The sequence below is a fragment of the Oryctolagus cuniculus genome, chromosome 4 (genome assembly GCF_964237555.1).
Source record: "Oryctolagus cuniculus chromosome 4, mOryCun1.1, whole genome shotgun sequence".
Classification (NCBI taxonomy): domain Eukaryota; kingdom Metazoa; phylum Chordata; class Mammalia; order Lagomorpha; family Leporidae; genus Oryctolagus; species Oryctolagus cuniculus.
In genome coordinates this window covers 7,847,973-7,871,579 of record NC_091435.1, presented here as the reverse complement: position 1 = coordinate 7,871,579, position 23,607 = coordinate 7,847,973, and the positions used below count along the sequence as shown (strand labels likewise).

The 23,607-nt window shown below is 45.0% G+C and overlaps 2 protein-coding genes across 19 annotated transcripts in view; one reads left to right on the top strand and one right to left on the bottom strand.

The window, feature by feature from the left end:
• Nucleotides 1-2,793: 2,793 nt before the first annotated feature.
• PIGP (phosphatidylinositol glycan anchor biosynthesis class P) lies at nucleotides 2,794-12,633 on the bottom strand. 4 transcript variants are annotated; one of them, XM_008274869.4, is made up of 5 exons: nucleotides 12,437-12,633; nucleotides 12,034-12,137; nucleotides 9,842-9,914; nucleotides 4,743-4,861; nucleotides 2,794-3,061 (listed from the first exon to the last, which is right to left on the bottom strand). In XM_008274869.4, exons 2-5 carry the CDS (start codon nucleotides 12,113-12,115, stop codon nucleotides 2,931-2,933), a joined length of 405 nt encoding a protein of 134 aa, XP_008273091.1. In that variant the 5' UTR covers nucleotides 12,116-12,137; nucleotides 12,437-12,633; the 3' UTR covers nucleotides 2,794-2,930. The 4 variants fall into 4 exon arrangements, with proteins under 4 accessions (XP_008273091.1, XP_008273090.1, XP_008273089.1 ...); XM_008274868.4 differs by having other exon boundaries at nucleotides 12,467-12,629; XM_008274867.4 differs by having other exon boundaries at nucleotides 12,455-12,627.
• Nucleotides 12,634-12,641: 8 nt separating this feature from the next.
• Nucleotides 12,642-23,607, top strand: part of TTC3 (tetratricopeptide repeat domain 3) — a 127,960-nt gene continuing 116,994 nt past the window's right edge. For 3 of the 15 annotated variants that reach the window (XM_070071831.1, XM_070071834.1, XM_008274873.4), the window contains exon 1: nucleotides 12,666-12,871. Coding sequence is in view for 4 of the 15 variants with exons in the window: in XM_008274871.4 (XP_008273093.3) it covers nucleotides 23,408-23,542 (135 nt within the window). In the remaining 11 variants the exon portion in view is untranslated. Of the gene's footprint in view, nucleotides 12,872-13,515; nucleotides 20,952-23,396; nucleotides 23,543-23,607 lie in introns of those variants that run through there. The other 12 variants (XM_051833621.2, XM_070071833.1, XM_070071835.1 and 9 more) reach the window with 9 other exon arrangements.

Below are 23,607 nucleotides of genomic sequence, written 5' to 3'. Positions count from 1 at the left end.
AACCTCTCTGTCTCTCCCCTCTCTGTAGCTCTGCCTCAAATTAAAAACAAAACAAAACAAAACAAAAACTAATGGGTTGGATATAGGCATTGTTTCTGTCCTTTTAAGCCATGTTACCATGCCAAGGTAACCACCAGGCAGATCAAGGGACAGGGCATCTCCCGCTCACCGCAGACTCCCTCATGCCTTCCCCTAGTTAATGCCCCCTCCACAGGTAACCTCTAGTCTAATACTTGGCATCATAGGTCAGTTTTGAACTTCATGGAATCATATAGTATATACTCTCCTTTGACTCAACAATTGATTTGTGTTCTTCATTCATGTTGTAAGGTAGAGGTACTTCATTCTTGTTTGCATGACTGTAAATGAGGGTCCTTCAAAAAGCTGATGGAAAAAGGAAACTAAAGGTATTTATCCTGGGGGCCGGCACTGTGGCACAGCACATTAAAACCCCAGCCTGCAACGCCGGTATCCCCTATGGGCACTGGTTCATGTCCCAGCTGCTCCTCTTCCGATCTGGCTCCCTGATGACATGCCTAGGAAAGCAGTGGAAGATGGCCCAAGTCTGTGGGCCCCTGCACACATGGTGGGAGACCAGAAAGAAGCTCCTGGCTCCTGATTATCCCAGCTATGGGAGGGCCATTTGGGGAATGAACCAGCAGATGGAAGAACTCTCTGTCTCTCCCTCTCTAACTCTGCATTTCAAATAAATAAAATAAATCTTTAAAAAATGTTTATTTTGGTATAAAAATTTTGGAAAATCCCATGCAGCTTTTCATAATATGCATTTCCATGCACTTTTTCTTTTTATTTGACAAGCAGAATTGGACAGTGAGAGAGAGAGAGAGAGAAAGGTCTTCCTTCCGTTGGTTCACCCCACAAATGGTCGCTAAGGCTGGTGCTGCGCCAATCCAAAGCCAGGAGCCAGGTGCTTCCTCCTGGTCTCCCATGCAGGTGCAGGGCCCAAGCACTTGGGCCATCCTCCACTGCTCTCACAGCAGAGAGCTGGCCTGGAAGAGGGAGCAACCGGGACAGAATCCGGCGCCCATATGGGATGCTGGCGCCGCAGGTGGAGGATTAACCAAGTGAGCCACGGCACTGGCCTCCATGCACTTTCAAAGCTCTCTTATGATCTACTGCATAAGTAGACCAAGGTTTATTTATGATTCTTTAGATGATGGAGTTTGCTGGCTCCCTTGAACCCCTCTAAAGTGGGATGACATGTTCTCATCATGAAATACAGCAAAGCAACGGCAGATGCCTGTCACGGGACATACGTGCTTACTGAAATGCAGATCCCCATTTTCTTAACCACTTAAAATTACTTTCTTTTTCACAGAAGGCATAAACGTGTATAAATTAAAATGTGTGACTCCAGTCCTGTGTGTAAATATATGCACGTGTGCACACCTCAAGGAAAACTCAAGCCAGACTAGTATAGAGATTTAGGGGTTGTAAGTTACAGGGCCTTGTCCAGTGCTACATTTGGATTTGGTTTTACTGGTTAACTGTGAGCATACTTTGTTAAGTTAAATATATATATGAACCTTATTTCCACCTAAGTGCATCTTATTGTTGCGCTGGACACATCCGGTATTAATAAGGCAGTACCATTCAAACATTCATTTACCAAACCCACCAATCCCAACTGTACTTCTCCAAGTCAATAAAAGTCGTCTATAAGTTCCCGACTCCACGAAGATCTGGGAATGACCGCGATCACATTTTCTGTCAACCTTGCCGGCCTGCACACTCAGGTCCATGTACCCAGTCAGTTAGTTTGTCTCCAGCAAATGCTGCAAAGCTCTCCCCTCCTCCACAACTCCACTGCCACCACCCTGGTCTATGCAGTCATCATTTCTTGCCTGCAGTAAAGCAATCAATCGTCTCCTTACTTTCATACTCGGGTTCCACTGCCAACCTCTACCCACCCTTCTATCCCCCTCTCCCCAAATCTAGTCACCCATCAGTCAGAGTGACCTCTAAAAAACACACATCAGGCCATGTCACTGCTTTCCTTACACTCTCAACAGCTCATACCTAAGGTGCCTCACACTCATCACACTTGCCACTTACACTTAAACCTCAACTCCCTACCCTGACTGGCAAAACCTGTAATGAGGTCTGGTCTCTCTCGGAGCATCTCAGAGCATGTCCCTTCGTCCAGCCAGCTCTGGACTACCGCTGGCTGTCTCTGCTCTGAGAACCCTCCATGCTCCTTCTCACCTCTGCCCTACCTGCCTCACAGAAGTTTACCCTGCCCCTCCTTCAGTCTTTACATGGCCAGCTTCTTCTTCTGTTACTCAGATCTGAATCTCCACTGCCTCTGAGGGGCCTCCCCTGACCATCCAGTCTACAGTAGTTCTCCTACTCTCCAGAGCGTTAGACCATCTGAATTCTCTGCATGGTACTTATCACAAAGCACATTTTCTTAATCTATTTCAACCTCTGCCTCTAAAATTTAAGTTCTCTAAGAATCTTACTACACCTTCAGTGCCAGAAAAAGAGCCAATGCATAATAAGTACTAAATAAATATCCCTGCCTGACAAGAATCTGACAGCACAAATATAACGCGTACCCTTCCCCCAAGTCTAACGTTGAATTCTGGGTCAACCAGGAGGAAGGACACAGTGGTCCTTTGCAAATCACAGGACGAATGCATCCCTGGAGGGGATTCTTGATTATACTGACCCGGTGTTTTTTTTAAAGTCTGCTATATGGTAGTGTAGCGTTTTATTTATTCTATCCATTAATTACTAATATTGAGAACACAGCAGTAATTGAGCTTAATCTAAGAGAAGATCAACTTACATCTTTTTATATATCAATAACAAGTATTGGCGAGAGATAGTCAAAATAAGTATGGTCAAAATTACTATGTTAGGAACTTATGATGCACTTGCTTGGTGTGCATCTGTCCACACTCGGTTCAGTTTTTAGTGCAAGGTTCTTTGGCTGAAAGAAAGAACATTCGGTTTACTTCACTAATAGGAACATCTCTCAGTGCTGGGATGGCCTCTGCTTGGTATTTCTTCTGCTGCTGATTTTTAGCATAGTTATCTGTGAGAAAAGAACAAAAATCTTTGTTTACAAATGCAGCTTCTTTTCATCTCTGTGGCTGATAGAGACCCCCCCATATGGCTTACTTGGCTGATGTTTGGAGAATAACACTTCTGTTTAATATAATTAAATGATTATTTAATCCTCTCTTTAGAAGAAATGACCCAATTAAAATAACAACTTGGAAAGAAATTAGTATTTCTTTTAACTGTACAAGGATGATGAGCCTCAATTGCATGTTTCTCACAGGGACAGAATTATATCTAGATCTTAATAATGTATTTAAGTTGACATCACAAAACTATTGAATCATTTGGCACAAATATTCATGTAAACTTAACAATTTCCTTTTTGGATAAATTATCCATGTGGTTACTGTAAGTCAAGAATACAGGAAATACATACAGTAGTTTATAAGGAAAGAAATTTAAACATAAACTATAATTGGTTTTCCAAAATATATTGCATTGGCTTATGAATAAAGGTTTTTGAAACTCGAAAAATCATACCAGTAACTTAAAAACTTTACTTCCTAGAATCTAAACAAGCTCACGTATCAGTCTACTTTAATAACTGGACTTGAACTGAAAAAAATGTTATAAAAAAAAAGCCACAAAAATGTGCTATGGCTCTTCTCTGCAGTCAGCTGGGATCAGGTGCACATGTGACCCTCCTGAACAGGGTGTGCAGGGACCTGATGCTGTCCCTTGAATGACAGGGCCTGTGTAGGATAAAATATGCTTCTCTCAAAGTGGCTGAGAATAAAATTTGTAGGGGAAAATATATGTTAACTAGTGCTATAATTCATCACAATTTCTCTCTTCCATGAATAGAACTGGTGCAAGTTAATCAGAACTTATTTCCTTCATGCATTTCTTTTTTTTTTTTAAAGCTTTTTATTTATTTATTTGAAAGACAGAGTTCTGGTGACAGTGCTATGGCACAATGGGTAAAGCCTGCAGTGCCAGCATCCCATATGGGTGCTGGTTCAAGTCTCGGCTGCTCCACTTCTGATCCAGCCCCCTGTCGATGTGCCTGGCACAGCAAAGGAATGTGGCCCAAGTCCTTGGACCCCTGCACCCATGTGGGAGACCCAGAGAAGCTCCTGGCTTCAGACCAGCCAAGCTCTGACCATCACAGCTATTTGGGGAGTGACTTAGCAGATGGAAGATCTCTCTCTGTAACTCTGGCTTTCAAATAAATAACTAAATAAATACACCTTAAAAAAAAAAAAAGAAAGAAAAAAAGGAGTTTTACAGAGAGGGTGAGACACACACAGATCTTCCACCTACTGATTCACACCCCAGATGGCCACAACAGTTGGAGCAGGGCAGGTCTGAAGCCAGGAGCTTCTTCTGTGTCTCCCACATGGGTGGCCAGGGTCCAAGGACTTGGGGCCATCTTCTGCTGCTTTCCCAGGCATATTAGCAGGGAGCTGGAGAAGTGGAGCAGCTAGAACTCAAACCAGAGCCCACATGGGATGCTGGCACCACAGGCGGTGGCTTAACCCATTATGTCACAAAACCAGCTCCAATATTTCCTTTTGTGCAACTCTACTTACTTCTCCTAGGTTCTTCTCATTGTCCCAATGTGTGTCTTGCAATCTTGGTTGCTTTTCTGGATAAAAGGGCAATACCCCACCTGTTCATTTCCCCAGCACTTTCCTTTTATATAAACTTACCTGTGATTGTATGAATGGAGTTGAGTGGAGAGGTACTCATCATGTTAATGCCAAACAAGAGTACATAACCAATGACTATGGTAATCAAGAGGTAGACAGGTAATGCAACTGCCCAGTATCTGCAGAAGAGAAGATTACAGTATGGAATGGGTACCTTAGAAAGTAGCAATTCTCAATAGCCAATCATAAAACATGTTATTTGAATTTTATTCAAGTAATACTTGCTCACGATAGACAATTCTTCAAGGCACATAATGAACAGCTGCAGTTTCCTATCCCACTTGTCCCATCCGGAGTCTTATTCCCCAGGAAGGGACACTTTCATTACCTGGGCTGTGGCTTCTGATACTTAACTTCCTAATTTCTACATAATGTGCTACTATTATTTCTTGGCTTCTTCTGTTTCATTTTCTCCAGATTTCCTAATATGACAATAGGGAATTTACTTCCTCCTATGTCTTCTGTACTTACAATTTCTGGTTAGGTCAGCTGTTGTTAAATATTATCATGACTATATAAACAACATTTACAACAGAGAATCTTAGCTTTATACATCTTATTTTTGGTTTTAGAGACAGTTTTTATTTGAAAGAGTTATTGACAGAAAGAGAGACAAAGATAGAGACAGCCATAAGGACAGATATAGTGAGAGGGATAGCAATAGAGATAGAGAGATCTTCCATCCACTGGTTCACTCCCCGACAGCCACAAGGCCACCGCTGGGCCCGGCTGAAGCTGGAAGCCCAGAACTCCTCCGGGTCTCCACAGGGGTGGAAGGGGACAAGCATTCGGGACATCTTTCACTGCCTTCCCAGGCATACAGGTGCCAGCTTAATCCCTGTGCCACACTGCCAGCCCACATTACACACTTTCTTTTTTCTGGAAGTAGTAATTACATCTTTTTGTCTGTTTGATTTTTCCATGCTTCTATCAATACTCAAGCTCAAATTCTCTGATAGGATTCCTACAGTTCCCAAACAGTTAAATACACTGAGTGTTCCATCTTGCCAAGTTTTTTTTTTTTTTTTTTTTTTTGACAGGCAGAGTGGACAGTGAGAGAGAGAGACAGAGAGAAAGGTCTTCCTTTGCCGTTGGTTCACCCTCCAATGGCCGCCGCGGCCGGCGCGCTGCGGCCGGCGCACCGCGCTGATCCGATGGCAGGAGCCAGGAGCCAGGTGCTTTTCCTGGTCTCCCATGGGGTGCAGGGCCCAAGCACCTGGGCCATCCTCCACTGCACTCCCTGGCCACAGCAGAGGGCTGGCCTGGAAGAGGGGCAACTGGGACAGAATCCGGCGCTCCAACCGGGACTAGAACCTGGTGTGCCGGCGCCGCTAGGCGGAGGATTAGCCTAGTGAGCTGCGGCGCCGGCCCTTGCCAAGTTTTACTGAGTACATTGTTTCATTAATAATTTTTTCCCTATGGTTTTCTCTTTCTGGAACTTTTTTTTTTTTTAAAGGTTCATTTATTTGAAAGGCAGAGTTACAGAGATGCAGAGGCAGAGAGAGTGAGAGTGAGAGAGAAAGAGAGATTTCCCATCCAAAATTGGTTCACTCTCTAAATGGCCATAGTGGCCGGAGCTGGGCTGAGCTGAAGCTAGAAGCTAGAAGCTTCTTCCAGGTCTCCCACGTGGGTGCAGAGCCCACAAACTTGGACCATCTTCCACTGCTTTCCCAGGAGCATTAGCAGGGAGCTGGATCAAAAGTGGAACATTTAGGACTTGAACTGGCACCCATACGGGATGTGGGCACCGCAGGCGGCAGCTTTACCTGCTACGCCACAGCGCTGACCCCTGGAACTTTTTATTTATGTATTTATTTATTTGAGCGGGAGGGAGGGGTGAGGAGAGGGAGGGACAGAGAGGGAAGCAGGAAGAGAGAGAGAACACACCCTTTCATTGGTTCATTACTCAAATGCCTGCAATAGCCAGAACTGAAGCTGGGAACGGAATCCAAGTCTCCCATGAGGGTGGCAGGAATCCAGTTGTTTTAGCCATCACCATTGCCTCTGGGATCTGCATTAGCAGAAAGCAAGAATCATTCACTACAGCCAGGAACTGAACCCAGGTAACCTGATGCGGCACTGCAGGCACTTTAAGGGCCAGGCTAAATGTCTGCCCTATTTTCTGGGACTTTTAATGTACTTTATTATACTTTTCTCTGTTTTCCACTTTGTTGTTTATTGTCCAGCCTTTCAATTAAATATTTTAGTTTTGGAGTCCAGCATTGTGGTACAGCAGGTAAAGGTGCCACCTGTGACGTCAGCCTCCCATACAGGCCCCAATTTGTGTCCCAGTTGGTCCGCTTCTGATGCAGCTCTGGCAATGGCCTGGCAAAAGCAGCAGAAGACAGCCCAAACGTCTGGGCCCCTACCACATGTGGGAGACCCAGACGAAACTCCTGGATCCCAGTTTCAGCCTGGCCCACCCCTGGCTTCTGTGGTAATCTGGGGAGTGAACCAGTGGATGGAAGCGCTCTCTCTCCCTCTCTTCCCGTTTCTGTAACTCTTCCAAATAAATAAATCGTAAAAAAATTTATTATCTTTATAATTTGCAAATACAGTAACTCCTTGAACATTTGTATAGTATTCTTGAACTCTGCATAGTATTCTGTTCATTCTGAAGTTATAATCTTCTCTGAGTATTTTACATTAAAAGCTTCTGTATGGGGCCAGCACTCTGCAGCGGGTTAATGCCCTGGCCTGAAGCGCTGGCATCCCATATGGGCACCGGTTCGAGACCCAGCTGCTCCACTTCCCATCCAGCTCTCTGCTATGGCCTGGGATAGCAGAAGATGGCCCAAGTCCTTGAGCCCCTGCACTTGCATGGGAGACCCAGAAGCAGCTCCTGGCTTCAGATCGGCGCTGCTCCATCCGTTGTGGCCAACTGGGGAGTGAACCATCGGATGGAAGACCTCTCTTTCTCTCTCTCTCTGCCTCTCCTCTCTGTGTAACTACTTTCAAACAAATAAATAAATCTTTTTTTTTTTAATTTTTTTTTTAATTTTTTGACAGGCAGAGTGGACAGTGAGAGAGAGAGACAGAAAGGTCTTCCTTTGCCGTTGGTTCACCCTCCAATGGCCGCCGCGGCCGGCGCGCTGCGGCCGGCGCACCGCGCTGATCCGATGGCAGGAGCCAGGAGCCAGGTGCTTTTCCTGGTCTCCCATGGGGTGCAGGGCCCAAGCACCTGGGCCATCCTCCACTGCACTCCCTGGCCACAGCAGAGGGCTGGCCTGGAAGAGGGGCAACTGGGACAGAATCCGGCGCCCCAACCAGGACTAGAACCTGGTGTGCCGGCGCCGCTAGGCGGAGGATTAGCCTAGTGAGCTGCGGCGCCGGCTCCAAATAAATAAATCTTTAAAAAAAAAAAGATCCAAAGCCAGGAGCTTCTTCAGAGTCTCTCACGCGCGTGCAGGGGCCCAAGCACTTGGGCCATCTTCTGCTTTCCCAGGCCACAGCAGAGAGCTGGATCGGAAGTGGAGCAGCCGGGTCTTGAACAGGTGCCCATATGGGATGCTGGCGCTTCAGGCCAGGGCGTTAACCCACTGCACCACAGTGCTGGCCCCTCCATGTCTTTCAAGCTCTCCTTTTTTCTTCTGTATTTCTTGATATACTTTTCTCAACAACTGGGTAACTTACAGGCAGTCCATTCATATTTTAAAATGAAGAGCTGACAAGGTAACCGAAAGCACTGTGTGTACATGAGGAGATGACCAATTATCAGAGACCTTGCCCACTTCACTGGGGTCCGCCAAATGTCACAAATTAAAGATTTTTGTGTTTGGTGTTTGACTGGTCAGCATCCTAAGAAAGAATCTTCCCATCTTCTCTGTGATCTGGGAGGAGAAGGTGACAAGAGGTTGGACACCTTGTGAGGGGAGGCGCTGAGGTGGGACTTCACCACTTGGTCATGCAGATTCTCACCAGTCCCATTTTCAGTGAGGTAACTTATGTCCACACAAAGCTCTAGAGACCCCCAGGCTAGAGACCCTCATTCAACTGTTCCAGGGAGAGAAAAGCTCCAGTTTTCTGCAGGGGATGGCAGGGTCTGAGCCCTAACTTTGAGGACTAAGGGAAGGAGATCTGACCTCTAATGTTCTTTTAACATGTTTTGAGTCCAACTCAAAATGACCGCATGAAAGAGGCATCTGGTTCCTTCAGTGTCTGAGCCATTCTGAAGTTCCCTACTTCAGCCACGTGGAAAAAGCAGAAACAAATTCAGTTACAGTTACCTATCTCAATCTGTTTCCCAAAATTTTGTTGACATCTCTTATCTACTATCTTAGCTTTTGGTCCTGTGGGACCTTAATTTTAAAAAAACAGGATCAGTTTAGCAAAAATTTGGGGAGGAAATGGAGATAAACATGTGTGTTTACCCTACCATCTTTAATTAGCAGTGTATCAATAATGATCTTTAAAAAGCTTCTAAAACCATTCATGCATTTAAAAATAATATGATCCTTCTGAACACCTTTGCTTATTCTCTTCTTTAAATAAACGTATTAAGGGATGGGCATTTCGCCTAGCAGTTAAGCCATGGATTAAACACCTGCATCCTCCGTTGGAGTACCTGGGTTCAGTGTCAGCTCTGGCTCCAGAATCAGCTTCCTGCTAATGCAGCAGGACCTGGGTCCCCACCACCACACAGGAGACTAATGCCCCAGGACCTGGGTCCCTACCACCACACAGGGGACTAATGCCTCAGGACCTGGGTCCCTACCACCACACAGGGGACTAATGCCTCAGGACCTGGGTCCCTACCACCACACAGGGGACTAATGCCTCAGGACCTGGGTCCCTACCACCACACGGGGGACTAATGCCCCAGGACCTGGGTCCGTACCACCATGCGGGAGGACTTGCATTGTGTTCCTTGCTCCACACTTGGCCTCACTCCCTCCCCCACTGCCCTGGCTGTTGCAAGCATCCGAGGAAGCTGTGTCTCTAAAGAATATTTAAATACATATTAAATATATCTATGTTTAAACATGTAATACCCCTACATGTATTTTATACATGTAAATATATGTGCAAAATATGTTTTTCATATATATATATGTGTGTGTGTGTATATATATATATATATATATATATGTTAGACTTACTTTTGAGGCCAATAGGTCAGGCCTAATGAGTTTAGCCAAGATTCAGGAATAAAAGCCCACACGAGATAAAGTACTGCAGAAGAGAGACAAAGAGGAGAAAAGTAAGGCATGCATCCAATCTCATAAGGTCAGATAAAATAAAAAGGTTCCCTTAAGGGGCCCTGATTCATTCAGAATAGCTTTTCGCTTCTTTCAATTCTTCTGGCTCCTTATCTGTACTTTTCTTCTAACATTCATCGTAATTACCTTATTACTAGTATTTTTAAAAACATTTCTGTAGCAGAGCAAAATTTTAAAACACCTACATCAATGATGACAGATTAATTTTCTTCTTGACAAATATGTATTACAGAACTCTGTCAGGAGTGTGAGATTCAATGGTGAAACCAAGGGGCCAGTGTTGTGGGTAGAGCTGCTGCCTGCAATGCCAGCATCCCCTATGGGCGTTGGTTTGAGTCCCAGCTGCTCTAATTCAGATCCAGCTCCCTGCTGATGCACCTGGGAGAGCAGTGGAAGATGGCTCAAGTGCCTGGGCCCCTGCACCCATGTAGGAGACCTGGAAGAAGCTCCTGGATTCAGCCTGGCCCAGCCCCACCCGTTGCAGCCATTTGGGGAGTGAACCAACAGACAGAAAACCTCTGTCTCTCAGTAACTCAACCCTTCAAATAAATAAATCTTTTTTTTTTTAATAGTGAATCCAAAAGAAATAGCTTCTGCCCTCTCTGTACTCTCTAAAAGTGAACAGATATGTATATCAGTTATTTCCACTCCACTGGGACAAGGGCTAGTGCATCAAAAACAAAAGATGACACAGGAGCACATTAGTAGCACCTCCTCCCCCCTCCTTCCCCTTGCCAAATCTCTCCCCATAGCACATCTTAGCCTCTGACACTGGCTGTCTCCCCTTTCAAAATGAAAACTCCACTGGCCTCTAACAGGGCCAGACATACAGTAAGCACTCAATAAACACCTGAATTAATTTTTGGTTCTTCGTATTAGGGACTTAAGTCTAAAAATCACTGCTTTTCCTTATTTATTTTGGTTTATACTCTGAAATATTCTTTGACCAGGATTTACAAATACAGTAACAGCAGCAGCTAACACTTACTGCATGCATGTTGTCTCCAAGCACTGTTTGAAGTGCTTTACATACATTACCCCAGTTAATCCTTACACTAGCCGTGGAGGCAGCAGAGTGAAGTCAGCCCATGAGTCTGGGTTCAAATTCCCACTCTTTCATCTACTACCTTTGTGATCTTAAGTGAGGTACTCAAAGTCCAGTATTCTCACTTTTAATATGAGGCCAGCAACACTAGCACTTCCTCATAGGACTGTCCTATGCGTAATAAGCATTCAGTAACCATTCTCTCAAAGAATGGTAAACAGCCCAGGTCACACAGTGACTCTGTGGACTTCAAACTGGGACCTAGTTTTAAATTCTTCCCTCACAGGCTGGGCCACGAGGGCCATGTATGAGCTGTACTGATGGTGCAGGGAGGTGTTTTTCAGTAAGGGTTTAGAAAAACTACCATTCCCCTACCTTTCTGGTTCCCATAAAGTTGGATTGGGAACACCCAAGTTTCTCCCTCCTGCTTGCCTCCTAATTCCCAAATCCTCGGGGAGAGACTTGGGGCCTGATGTGCCACTCTGAGCATGAGTGTCTCTGTGAGCACCAGTTTATTTGTAGGAGTGAAATGGGACATTCCGGGGATTAAGTGAAATCCAGGAGGTTAAAGACACATCGCCCAACCCCACACGGCTCCTCTAACTCTCTGCACTCCCCAGCTTCCGATGCCTGCCCGGAACATTACTTCCAAACCCTCTCAGGCCTCATTCCAGAACTCTCCATGTGCCCCACCCCCGGGGAAGGCTTGATTTCTGAGCCCCCGCTGTGCTCCCCGGCAGGCACCACGCCATTATTAATTTACTCCTCTGTCTCACCCCCAAGACCACGACCTTCTGGAGGGCAGGGGCCAGGTTCTATGCACTTTGTCACCTGTCTGTCGCTGCGTAAACACGTGCTGCGGTTAGACCTTTTAGGCCAGTGCTGGGACATGGAACATTCTGGACAAAGATGGCTTCCCTTCCGGATTTGTGGGAGAGACGCAAGCAGAAAGAAGCAACAGCTCCCGTCCGCGCATCCTAACAACAAATGCACGATTCCCTTGGCCATGCCTCAGGGCAGTACTTACTGAAGCCAAACTGGGAGCTTAAGAACAGAACAAAACCATAGATGGCTCTTTCTGGCAGTGGCGACGGTGAATTTTCCACCATTTTCCCTGCGGCTCTAGTCCATCTGTGGAAGAGGAACACAAGCGTCGTCAGGGATTTGCCGCCCTCGCCACTGGCCTATTACAACCTCATCGCTCTGCTGCGGGCACGGCCTCTGCAGCGCACGGGAGCGGCCGCGCGCACCCCCGACGCGGCGGCACAGGGCTCGCGGGCTCGCGCGGCCCGCGGGCAGGCGGTGACCGGGCGAGGGCACGTCCGGCTCCGCAAGCTCGGCCCCAGGGACCCCCGCCCGCGCCCCGTCCCGGTTCTCAGTCGAAGCCCGGGCGCGGGCGGCCCTCGACCTGAGCTCCCTCAGACGCCCACTGGGGCTCCGGCGGCCACCTCGGCGGCCACCTCAACGCGGCGTCCTCTGCGCAAGCGCCGACCAGGAAGCCGCAGTCCCGGGTGGGGGGGCGACAGGAAAGAGGGAGGGAGAGAGCGAGGCAGCCCCGGCTCGGCGCGGGGGCCGGCGGGAGCGGCCGGCTCGCGGCCGTGGGGAAGGGGCCGGCGCGGCGCCAGTGCGCACGCGCGCTGCCAGCCCACGTGACCGTGCTGCCTCCCGCGCCCGCCGCTCGCTGGCTCGCCCGCCCGCTCGCTCGCGCCCGCCGCCTGGCTGACGTGGAGTGCGGAGGCGGCGGAGGCGGCTGCGGGCTGCGGGCCCCGGTGAGTGCGGCGGGGCTCCCGGATGTGTCACCTTGTCCCGCTGCAGCCGAGATGCCCGGGGAGCGGGGCCCTCCACACCCCCTCCGTGGGTGTGTGGTGAGTGTGGCTGTGCGCGCGTGGCCGGGCGTGCGTCGCACGGGGGCCGGCTGAGGCAGTGTGCGTGGGTCGCGGTGCCCGCGCGGGAGGGGGTGTGGCCGCCTTTGTCTGCCCCGGTGGGTGTGTCCCGGGGTCTGGGGCCCTGGGTGTCCGTGCGAGGGTGGGGGCAGCCGGCTTCGGTCCGCGCGTGGGGGACCCCGAGGCCGCCTGGGGGTCTTTCTCCTGGGACGCGCGTCCCGCGGCGCGCGTGTTCGCGCCTCCTGCCGACGCGACCCCCGCCGGGAGCGCCGCCCGCGCGAGCGCGTCCCCGCGTGTGCGGCGCGCCGGGGGCCCGCGGGGTGCGTGACGTGCTGCGCGCGGGTGTGGGCTTGCGGGCGTGGGGGGTCTAGGTTCTCGCAGGCGCAGTGCGGAGGGAAGGACCGGCCGCGGGGCTCGTGCCGCGTCCCGCAGACGCCGCGCGCGGAATGCGGGGGCTGCGGACGCCAGCTCCTGCGGCTGCCCACTTCCTCCAAGGCCCGTGTCCGCGCCAGCTGGGCGGCCGCCTGTCAGCTGTCCCTGGCGTGGCGGGAGCGCTTACGGGTTCCTAGAGTTGCGTTTTTGTTTTTGTTTTTGTTTTTAAATGGCGTTCACGTAAGTCTTGTTCGGAGCTGCCCAACATCTTGGCCAGGGAAATACGGTAGAGAGCAGTGTCCTTAGATAATGGCTCTAATTTGGGCTTTTTCCCCCCCCATTCTTTTTGGCAAGAAATTTGCATTTCATGCTAAGGAAAATAGAGTTTATTTTAAGGGTGCGTAGGGAAGGAATCCGCAAGCCCATTAGGGACCGAATCTGTTGCTTACGGGTCTGCGCTTCACGCTTAAAGGCTGCGTTTTAGTGTCTGTTCCTCTCTGTTCTGCTCTATTTTTTTTAACTGTTGCCTAATTTTCATTTTTTTGAAATATTTCAGAATATAGAGGGGGATCTAACCAATTCATGATATAGATTTTACAGATGTAATCATTTTACCAAATTTACTTCAGGTTCTCTTTAAAAAAAAAAAAAAGAAAGAAATACAATTGCAGATATTGGAGGTACTCAGCCCCTCCCCTTGATGCCCTGGGGATAGCCACTGCCTTCGGGTTTCTGTGTATCATTCCCTTGCGTATTTTACCCTTTGATCGTGGTACATCCATAAGCATTATTTAGTATTGCTGCTTTTTAAATTTTAATGGATGAAACTCTGTATTTTTGCTACTTTTTTTCACTCAGCATTGCATTTTGACATTTTTATCTGAATAAATCGGTAATTGTGTTATTATCTGGTTCGTGCATTTTAATTGCTGGTGTAGAATTGCATTGTATGATATACAGTAATTTACAGTCATTTATGTATATCCCCTATTGATGGACTTTGAGGTTGTTTCCAGTGTGGGACTGTAAACAGCAGTCCTGCAGTAAATGTCTTTACCTGTTTGCTCTTGCACACGTTCAGAAGTTTCTCGGGGAGTGCAGGTAGTAGTTGGTCTGCCGGGATGTGTGACTTCAGCCTAACCAAGTGCTGCAGAAGCTCTCAGAGTGGTCGCAGCAGTTTCCCCCTCACTGGTATTGCGTGAGGATAGTCCTTTGCTTACATCCTTGCTAATGCTTTATGTTACCAGACTCGGCGTTTTTGCTTTCTGTCTACTGACCAGCTTCCTTAGGACTTTAGCTTGCTACTGAATTTTCCTGCAGCCACTTGGGCTTCTGCCCCAGCCCTGTGTCAGTCTGTGGATAGTTGATTGGCTCAGTCTGTCTCTAGTATTAATATGGTTCTAATATTGATTCCAATAAACATTTATTGTGTACCTAATATATGTCAGTTCCTACAGATGTTGTGAAAGAATTTCCATATCATGGTTACTTTTCTAGTGGCAGGTGAGGTGATTTATTTAAAGGTGTTTGATATGGTAAATGTTTCTTGAAATTATTTAATGTAATATTTAACATTGAAAATATATTTAGCACATACTCAAGTGGTGAATCAAAACAATAAAATGAACCCTTGTGAATCTACCACCTAATCCAGTATTGAGTGTGCTTACTTCCAGAGGTGACTGCTCTCCTGAATTGTGTGTTATTCCTTGTTATTAACAATTTAATCAGAAATGTATATATTCTTTATCGATGTACTGTATGCTTTCTGTTGTTTTTGAGTAAAAAACCATACTGGGTATAATCTTGCTTGTTTCACTTAATGTTCTCTGTGAGTCATTAATAGTATAAATGTAAGTCATTAATCTTTCCCTGCTGTGTAATATTCCATGGGTGAATATAACACAGTGACTGCATTCTGTTGATGGAAATTTTGTGTTTTTCCTGGGTTTTGCTATTATAAAAATTATTGTACATATCTTCTGGTATACAATTGTGAGAAATGCTCTAATTTTCACACTGGGGAGTATGACCCACCCCAACCCCACCCCAGGAGTAATGAAAACCTCCTGAGTATGTGGGTACGGTGATGTTCATGAATCAGTTTCTAGGTCATTGAGTTCTGTTTGTTCCTGTGCCTAAGACTGGTAATGCCTGAAGTCTACGGTAGATGCCTCCTGCAAGTTCAGCTTTCTCTGCTGCCCTCTCACAGTACCACATTATCACTTTACATAAGAAAGGGAAAGCACACCCCACATGGAAGAATTCCCCAGGGAAAATAGGGATCCCACCTAGCCAGTGGTGGTAGGGTAAGCCTCTTAATCCGCACACCCCCTCTCACATCCACTTCCAAAGAAATGCATTTCCAGTGAAATGTCGCTTCTTTATCAGCATAGTTCTTTTTAATCTATTGTGTGCTAATGATGATACACATGAAAGAGAAGGTGTAGCAGTTTTACTTTAAAATGTTGCCATGATACTGGAGAAATTCATCCATTTTATTTAAATTTAATGCTGAAAACTTCTTAGTTGTTATCTTTATGTGTAAAGAGTATGCGATTTTTAAAAGCATTTTTGAGTGGTTTTAGAGCAAAATAAAAAAGGTTAGAATACTACTGGGGTATTCTGTTTGAAGTGTATTGCTGGTTGAAGAGCTTTGAATGTAAAGCCTTATAAAATAATGCCAAATTGTTTTCTGAAGTGATGATACCAGTTTTTCAGTATACATAATTTGTCAGTGTAAAAGTTATGGTTGACCTACAACCTGTCCAATGCTGTTGTTAGATATTTTTTTACTGTTCACCAGTGTAGTGAGTATGAAAGGATGCATCATTGTGTTTTTAATGTACATTTCTTTGATTATTAATGAGATTGAGCATCTTAAATATGTTTATGAACCATTTATGTCTCCTTTTAATGAAACATGCGCTCATATCTTTTACTCATTTTTAAAATTGGGTTGTCCTTTAAAACTGAATAAACTGGTAACTCTGAACCTTTGTTGATAAATTATAAATATCTTCATCCAGTTTGTGGCATGTCTTTTTACTCTTTATGTAGTTTTTATGTAGTTTTACTTTATTTACTTTTTATGTAGTTCGGAGAACAGTTCTTAATTTTAATGTAATCTAACTGAAAGCCTTCCTTGTCCTGGGTTTATGAAGACATTCTCCTCTATTTCGTTTGAGTCTCAAATCCATCTGGAATTGGTTTTTGTGTGCGGTGTGAGGTAGTGATCCACACTGCCCCCCCCCCCCCCTCGTGTGGCTCCAGTTATCTCTGTCCTATGTGTTACTTGCCCCTTAGGGTACTGGTGCTCCACTCTATCATCTCTTTCATATGCATGATTTCTACACACATGGGTCAGTTTCCAGCTTGCCTTTCTGTATCACTTTTCATGTCTGTGTTGATACACACAATCCATTACTTATTAACACTGTACTTTTACCAGAAATCCTGATATCTGGAAAGGACTTGAATCTCAGCTGTTCTTGGATCCTTGTTGTTTTAAGAACCAACTTGTTAACATTATGTGATTCTTTGGGACTTAATTGGAATTCATAGAATCTGTTTCAAAGAGAATTGAAATCTTTAAGATTGCTAACCTTCCAATTTGAGAATATAGTATTTTCATTTATTTAGCTTGTCAGTGTTTTTTAAAAGTAGTTTTACAGTTTTCTTCCTAGACATCTTCCATTTATTAAATGTTCATTTTGATGTTTTAAATAATTTTGTTACTATTATAGATGGTAGTGTTTTAAAAATTCTCCTTATTGTTAGTAAATAAAAATATTTTTAAAACATTGATCTTTAGTTATCCACTTGCTAGCTTTTAAAAATTATTTCTAATATATTCTTGGAAATTCCTTTGGGTTTTCTATTGGCTCTTTTCTTTCCTATCGTTTACCTTAAAAAAAAGATTTATTTATTTGTTTGAAGGGCAGGGGGACAGAGAAGAACAGAGATGGGGGGAGAGAGAGGGTTCTTTTCCATCTGCTGGTTCATTCCCCAGATACCTACAACAGCTAGACAGGAACCAGGAACTCTAGCTTGTCTCCCATGTCGATTGGCAGGGGTCCAAGTCCTTGAGACTTCTTCTGCTTTTCTAGGTGCAATACAGAAGTGGAGCAGTTAGGACTCTAGCTGGCACTGTGATGCGGGATGCTGGTGGCAGGAATGGCAATGCCCTTCCCTCAGTTCCCTTTATTGGCTGTGTTGTCTGATTTTGGTGTGGAGGCTACACTGACTTTACACAGAGTGTACTTCCTCTTTTTCTGTTCCCTAGGAAAGTTTGGACTGGAATGATAAGTGTTTTGGATGGAACTTAGTGACCTGTCAGATAATTTTCTTCTTGCTAAATTTAGTGATAAATGGCAGTTAAAAGTAATGGACTAACAGTTTTTCTATTTTTTCTAGTCAGTTTTGGGGATTTATCCTTTCATCACAAAATTTTAACCTTATTGGCATCCAGTTCATGGTATTGTTTTAGTTACCTTTATTTTTTTTAATATTTATTTATTTGAAAGGCAGATTTACAGAGAGACAGAGGCAGATACAAAGGGAGGTCTTCCATCTGCTGGTTCACTCCCCAGATGGCCAAAATGGCTGGAGCTAGGCTGAACTTAAGCCAGGAGCCAGGAGTTTCTTGAGGGTCTCCCATGTGGGTTCAGGGGCCCAAGCACTTGAGCCGTCTTCCACTGCTTTCCCAGGCCATTAGCAGGGAGCCATTTTGGAAGTAGAGCAGCTGGGACTTGAACCAGCAGTCCCATGGGATGCTGGTGCTGCAGGCGGCTTAACTGGCTGTCTCACAACGCTGGGCCCAATTACTCTATTATGAAAGCCTGCTGCCAGTTTTGTTCATACTTTTTTTTCTTTTTAAAGATTATTTATTTGAAAGGAAGAGTTACAGAGAGGCAGAGGCAGAGAGAGAGGTCTTGGATCCGCTGGTTTGCTCCCCAGGTGGCCACAATGGGGTGGCAGGGCAGTCATTAGTTGGACCATTATCTGCTGCCTTCCTGGTGCATTAGCAGGGAGCTGGATCAGAAGCAGAGGCAGAGGATGGACTGTATCGCAGGAACTCTGAAATAGGCTGCTGGCGTCCCAGCTTAGCCCCCTGCACCACAACACCCTCCTGTGTTCATGTTTTCTTAAATAAAATACTTTTTCTTTAAGCTACATTGGATTTTCTATCTTTGGTGTTCTAGCATTACATTCCTAAGTCTGGTTGGAGATTACTTTTTATCTATACTATTTTGAGTATTTGTGTTTCCTAATTTTGAATTTTCTTTTGTAAAATCTAGAAGATTTTGAGCTCTGAATTATTTAAATATTATCTCTTTTCATTTATATATTCTCTCTGGAGCTTTAACTGGACTGGTTATATATATATACACACACATATATATATAAAATAAATAAATAAATAAATAAATAAATAATTTCCAGGTCACATACCATCCTTCACATTTTTCATTTCCTGTCTCCTCACTGGAATTTATAGTGCTGAGTAGTCTCATCAGGTATTACCTTACTGCTTACCAATTTTCTCTTCAGCTGTGCCTAATCTTCCCTTTAGCCCATTTTTTTTTACTTGTAACAAATATGTTTTTCATTTTTGAAAGTTCCACTTGGTTCTTTTTCAGATATACCCAGACATTCTTCATTGCCTCATGTTGCTTGCTCATTTTTGAGACTTACAACTATTCTGAAGACTCTGAGGCGATCTCTATGTCTGGTATCCCTAGGAAGTCTTAAAATTTATTACTTTTGATACTTTTTGTTGTTGTTGTCTCTTCTTCATGGTGACTTGTTACCTCTTGTGCTTGGTCATCATTCATTATGAATTGCTATTTGGTTGATTTTTGTGAGAATCTTGAGACTCTAGGGTGGGGGTGCTTTTCTTTCTAAAGCATTTGTATCGACTTTGGCTGCCATTCAGAGGAGTTTAAATTAGTTCCCACATTGGCTTCTGGCTCAGTGTCCTGATTGCGCTTCTGCTTTTGGCACAATTGCTTGTAGCTCTGGACTGCCCGGTTTAATTCCTAGCTGATGTTTATTGCTTTTGGAGCAGAGGGTGGCCTTAAGTGTTCCTGTATTTTTTGTGAGCTCAGCAAAACATCAAAAGTATTTTTTTAATTAGGGTCCAGGTTTTTTGTGGTAGTAGTGTCCCCAGAATATCCAATTCGCTGTAACTAATGTGGTTGTAAGTCCTTTATTTTGATATTTAATTTTGGCAATGTAGTAATTCTAGTTTGTGTTAGAAAAAATTCTCTTGTATTCAACATAGGATTTCTTGATGACAGATTTTTTTGTTGTTGTTGAAACAAGTCTATGCCTAAGTTAAAAGTTATTTGAAAGGAAAATATTAACAGCACAGGTGTCAAATAAGTACATCAGAGTTAGACTCTAGATGACCTAACAGTGTAAAAACTGCTGTTGGAGACATGAGCAGGGTGCTCCAGGCTTCTAGAGAAGAGGTGCAAAAATAAACGTCACAGCTGGAAAGTCAGGAAATGCTTCCAGGAATTGAGTATTAAGGACTGGTTGGTAGTAGGTGGCTTTGGAGTAAGGTTTGTTTAGGAGTGACAGGCAGTTGGGAATGACCGGCTTCTTGGTTGTGTGTCATGGAATGACTAGAGTTGAAAAGAAGGAAGTGGATTCATAAGAGGCCTCCTGTGCTCATAGTACGGAGGTTGAACTTCATTCGAGGATGAAGGGGAGTTGTTGAATCATTTAAGCAGCTAATTTGCTGAGTAAGATGATCCAAGTTCTAGAGGATGCCAAGATTAAAGGCCACCAGTTAGACTGCTTGTGCAGTTAGTTCAGAGGAGAATCGATGAAGGTAGGATGCAGGAGTGGCACAGGGCGGGAACAGGTGTGTGTGCCAGTTCTAGATCTCCCGGGGAAGTAGGAATGACAGGACTTAGCGGCCAGTTGGTTGCAAATGTTGGGGGAGACAGAAGAGTCTAGGTGACTCCTCTGGTTTGGGTAGCCAGGAGGCATATAGATCAATGAACCATTAAACCACATACAGAAAGAGGAAAGAACTTGGCTTCATTTGTTTTTGAGGAAAAAGATGTTTGTTTCTGAACTTACTGAACTTGAGGGGCTTGTGGGTCATCTTGGTTAAGATTCAGCGGCAGTTGATGGGAGAGGGTTTACAAGCCAAGAGGTGCAAGCCAAGAAGAGCTTCGGGAGTCTGCAACGCCTGGAAGCCCAGAAGCCGATGTTCCTACAGCGTAGTATGAGATCATTGGAGTGGTACATAGATAAACAATGGAAGTTTTTCATAGCTAGCAGTTTAATTTGTATGAAAACTGTAACCTGTGCAACAAACCTGTAATATTGTGGACATGATCACTTAGGCCAAGTGTGCTCACTTAAAGGGAAATATTAAGTAAAAACACATGTGATATGTGGGCAATGGCAAAATCTCGGTGGAGCTGTGCAAACAATGAAGGCTCAGAAAGTGCTGCTGTAAGCCATGGGTTGGTGTATATGGTCACCCAAGGAGAGAGTAAGAGTGGGAAGAAAAGAGAGTTGACGTATGGGTGGCGGGGAATGGAGAAGAGGAGGCCGTGAAGGAGACTGAGGAAGAGCAGCCAGACGAATAGGAGGAGAACCAGGAGAAGATGGTCTTTGGAGTCCAGATGAAGAGTTCTGAGGAGGAGGAAGTGGTCCACAGCGGCAAGTAAGTTGTAAGCTGAAAAGTGCTCTTTGGATTTAGCAATTAAGGTAGACCATATAGCTGGAATCATACCAACAGTGGATATTAACGATAACTGGTATTTACAGCATTCCTAAATGCCTGGTACTCTTGGAAGCACTTAACATATGTTAGCTGATTAGCCAGAGAGGAGTATTGTTACCTCATTTGATATGAGAGATCCAATACGTGAGATCTGCCCGAGACCACATACCCAGCAAATGGGAGAGCCAGGATTCAAACCCAGGCAGTCTGGCTCCAGAGTCTCTGTCTTAACCATTTTGCCACAGTGCCTCTCTAGTTTAAAAAATAAAAAAGAGAAGAAAAGAAAAATTACACCAATGTTGTAATTTCAGTACAATTGGTGCTGTGTGTGGTTATCATGACATCTGTCAGACTTGAATGCCAGTGTCATGTCTCTGGCTTAGTCTGCCAGGTATGCGCATGTTAAAATTGTACTGTAATTAACACCATGATGGTGGTATGTGGGCTGTGATAGTTCTTGGCTCTTTCTGTATTTACATACAAAAAATTTTTGTAAAACAAGTGAGTTTCAAATTGCATATATTTCCTGGGATAGCATATGTCCCATAATATGTGCCAAACTTTTGGTGCTATGAAGGGGTATTTTTTTCTGGTCAGTGTTCACTTTTGGAGTTAAACTTTGGAAATATTACTCATGTGGAACACATCAGGTTCCAGACGTTTTAGATAACCAATTGTAGAAGGTCAGGATGGCCCTTATTGAATGAAGGCAGTTTCTCTTGAGTGGTGGAAGAATCCAGATTGTACCAAACAAAGTGAATAAGAATGGAAAATCTGCATGGTAGAAAAAGAAAGAGTTCTGGACAAAGTTAAAAGATGGTTGTAGGAGAAGGCAGGGAAGTGTCAGATTTAGACCTCCACCGTGGTCTGAGGTGTGGCCCTGGGAAAGGAGAGCCTAGCAAGGTAGGCACTGAAGTTCATGTTTGTTGAAGAAGTAGTTAAATTGCAAGACAGGGGTATTATCTGCTTGGGCCGTGATGTGGCTGGGATGGTGATGGCATTTAGAGGAGAGGGACAAACACTACAAACTGTTTGCCTGTGTTCTTAAATATAATAGTAGCCAAGAGGTGACTAGGTAGCAATGACAAGAAAAAGTAGATGGAGAAAGATACAGCACTTGAGAGAATAGACTCTAGAATCTAAGGGCCGGGTGTGAGTCCTTCCTAGCTTGACGACATTGAGAAAATTACTTAATTTTAACATTTTCTCATCTTTGCAGTGGAGATGGTGGTACTGAGCCTGCCAGGAACTGCTGTAAGGGTTGTGAGAGGATGCACGTGAGCTCCTTGTTGGTGTGATACGTGGTGCGCGTGGTTTGTTAGCAAGGTGGTTGTTCACGGTCGGTCGTGAGGTTTGCATTCAGTGAAGTATATGTAGTAAAGATTGATTTAAAAATAGATCTGTATTTCAAGGACTGATGGTGGTCTTGTTTAGGAAACAATAAATTTGGTTCATGTAAACAATAGTGGGATAATTGTGGTGAAACGAAAAGATGTAAGAAATGAAGAAGATAGGAAAAAGAAAGCTGTTGCTTGGGCAAGAGTTTGAAGTAATGAAATGCTGTATTTTCTAGTGCTACTTAGGTTTTGTAGCTTCAGCTCTAAAAATCCTTACTACTGTGAACTTTCTTCAAGAAAAAGACCTTAGACTGAAACTCCAGCTCTGATTCTTCTTTTCCCTCATTGAAGTATTTTTAAACTGTGGCTTTCGAGACTGTGGGGCTCTGCACAAGAGCAGGGCTGCCTGTGCAGTGCAGCGGTTGTGTCAGTGTTAGTGTTAGGAGAGAGCTTGTTGGAGGATGGAAGGTCTGGATGTGGCTGTGGGGAGACAGGAGATTGACAGGCTCGCCCTTACTGCTCTAGCCCTGCCCCTTTGCCCAGTACAGAAACTCACTGAGATGGAAGGGAGAACATGAGCCGCTGATAGGGAGTGGTTTTCTCACTGGAGTCCGGATTTCAGACAGGAGGTTGAGAGTATAGCAGAGTTGTGTGTGAGGAAATAGCATTTCTCGCAGAGTGCAATGAAAGCAGGTGGGGCCAGCGCAGCAGTAGGAAGATGTCTTTTCATTTAGCAAACTGATGTGCGGGCTCACCGTGTGCTAGGCAGTGTACAGAGATGCATTGGATGCTCTCATTATCTTCCAGAGTGGAGATGGTGAATGTGTGAACCTAAGGAGAGGAAGAGATAAACCACTGGCAGAGAGTCAGGGTAATGAACAGTAGAACGGGGATGGGACTCTTCCAGAGCTCAGTGCTCTGACTGGAGTGATTTCCTGGGGCCGTAGGTTCCTGTCTTTTTCTAATGTACCTTAGTAGCCAGGAAGACTGCTGCTCATATGGCCTCAAGTGACTGAATTACTGACTTGGGTTTGTGTTGTTTCCTTAGGACCGTGCACCATGGACGACTTTGCAGAGGGAGATTTTGCTGTCGGGGAGTATGCCTTGTTAGGAGACTGCCCTTGTGAGGGTGATACCCAAGAATTGATGACTGACCAGTATGTTCGTGTGACTCAGCTTTACTGTGATGGGGTGGTAAGTAGGTTTGTTAGTATTTGTGTCTGAAAGGTTTTCTGGCTTACAGCTATCTGAGAGAAGAT

Excerpts from the sequence above, each read along its gene's own strand:
- PIGP (XM_008274869.4), bottom strand. The coding sequence starts at position 12,115 with ATGGTGGAAAATTCACCGTCGCCACTGCCAGAAAGAGCCATCTATGGT. Across the intron at positions 9,915-12,033 it reads AAGCTCCCAGTTTGGCTTCA|TACTTTATCTCGTGTGGGCT; the intron begins GTAAGTACTGCC and ends TCTCTTCTGCAG. Across the intron at positions 4,862-9,841 it reads CTGACCTATTGGCCTCAAAA|ATACTGGGCAGTTGCATTAC; the intron begins GTAAGTCTAACA and ends TCTCTTCTGCAG.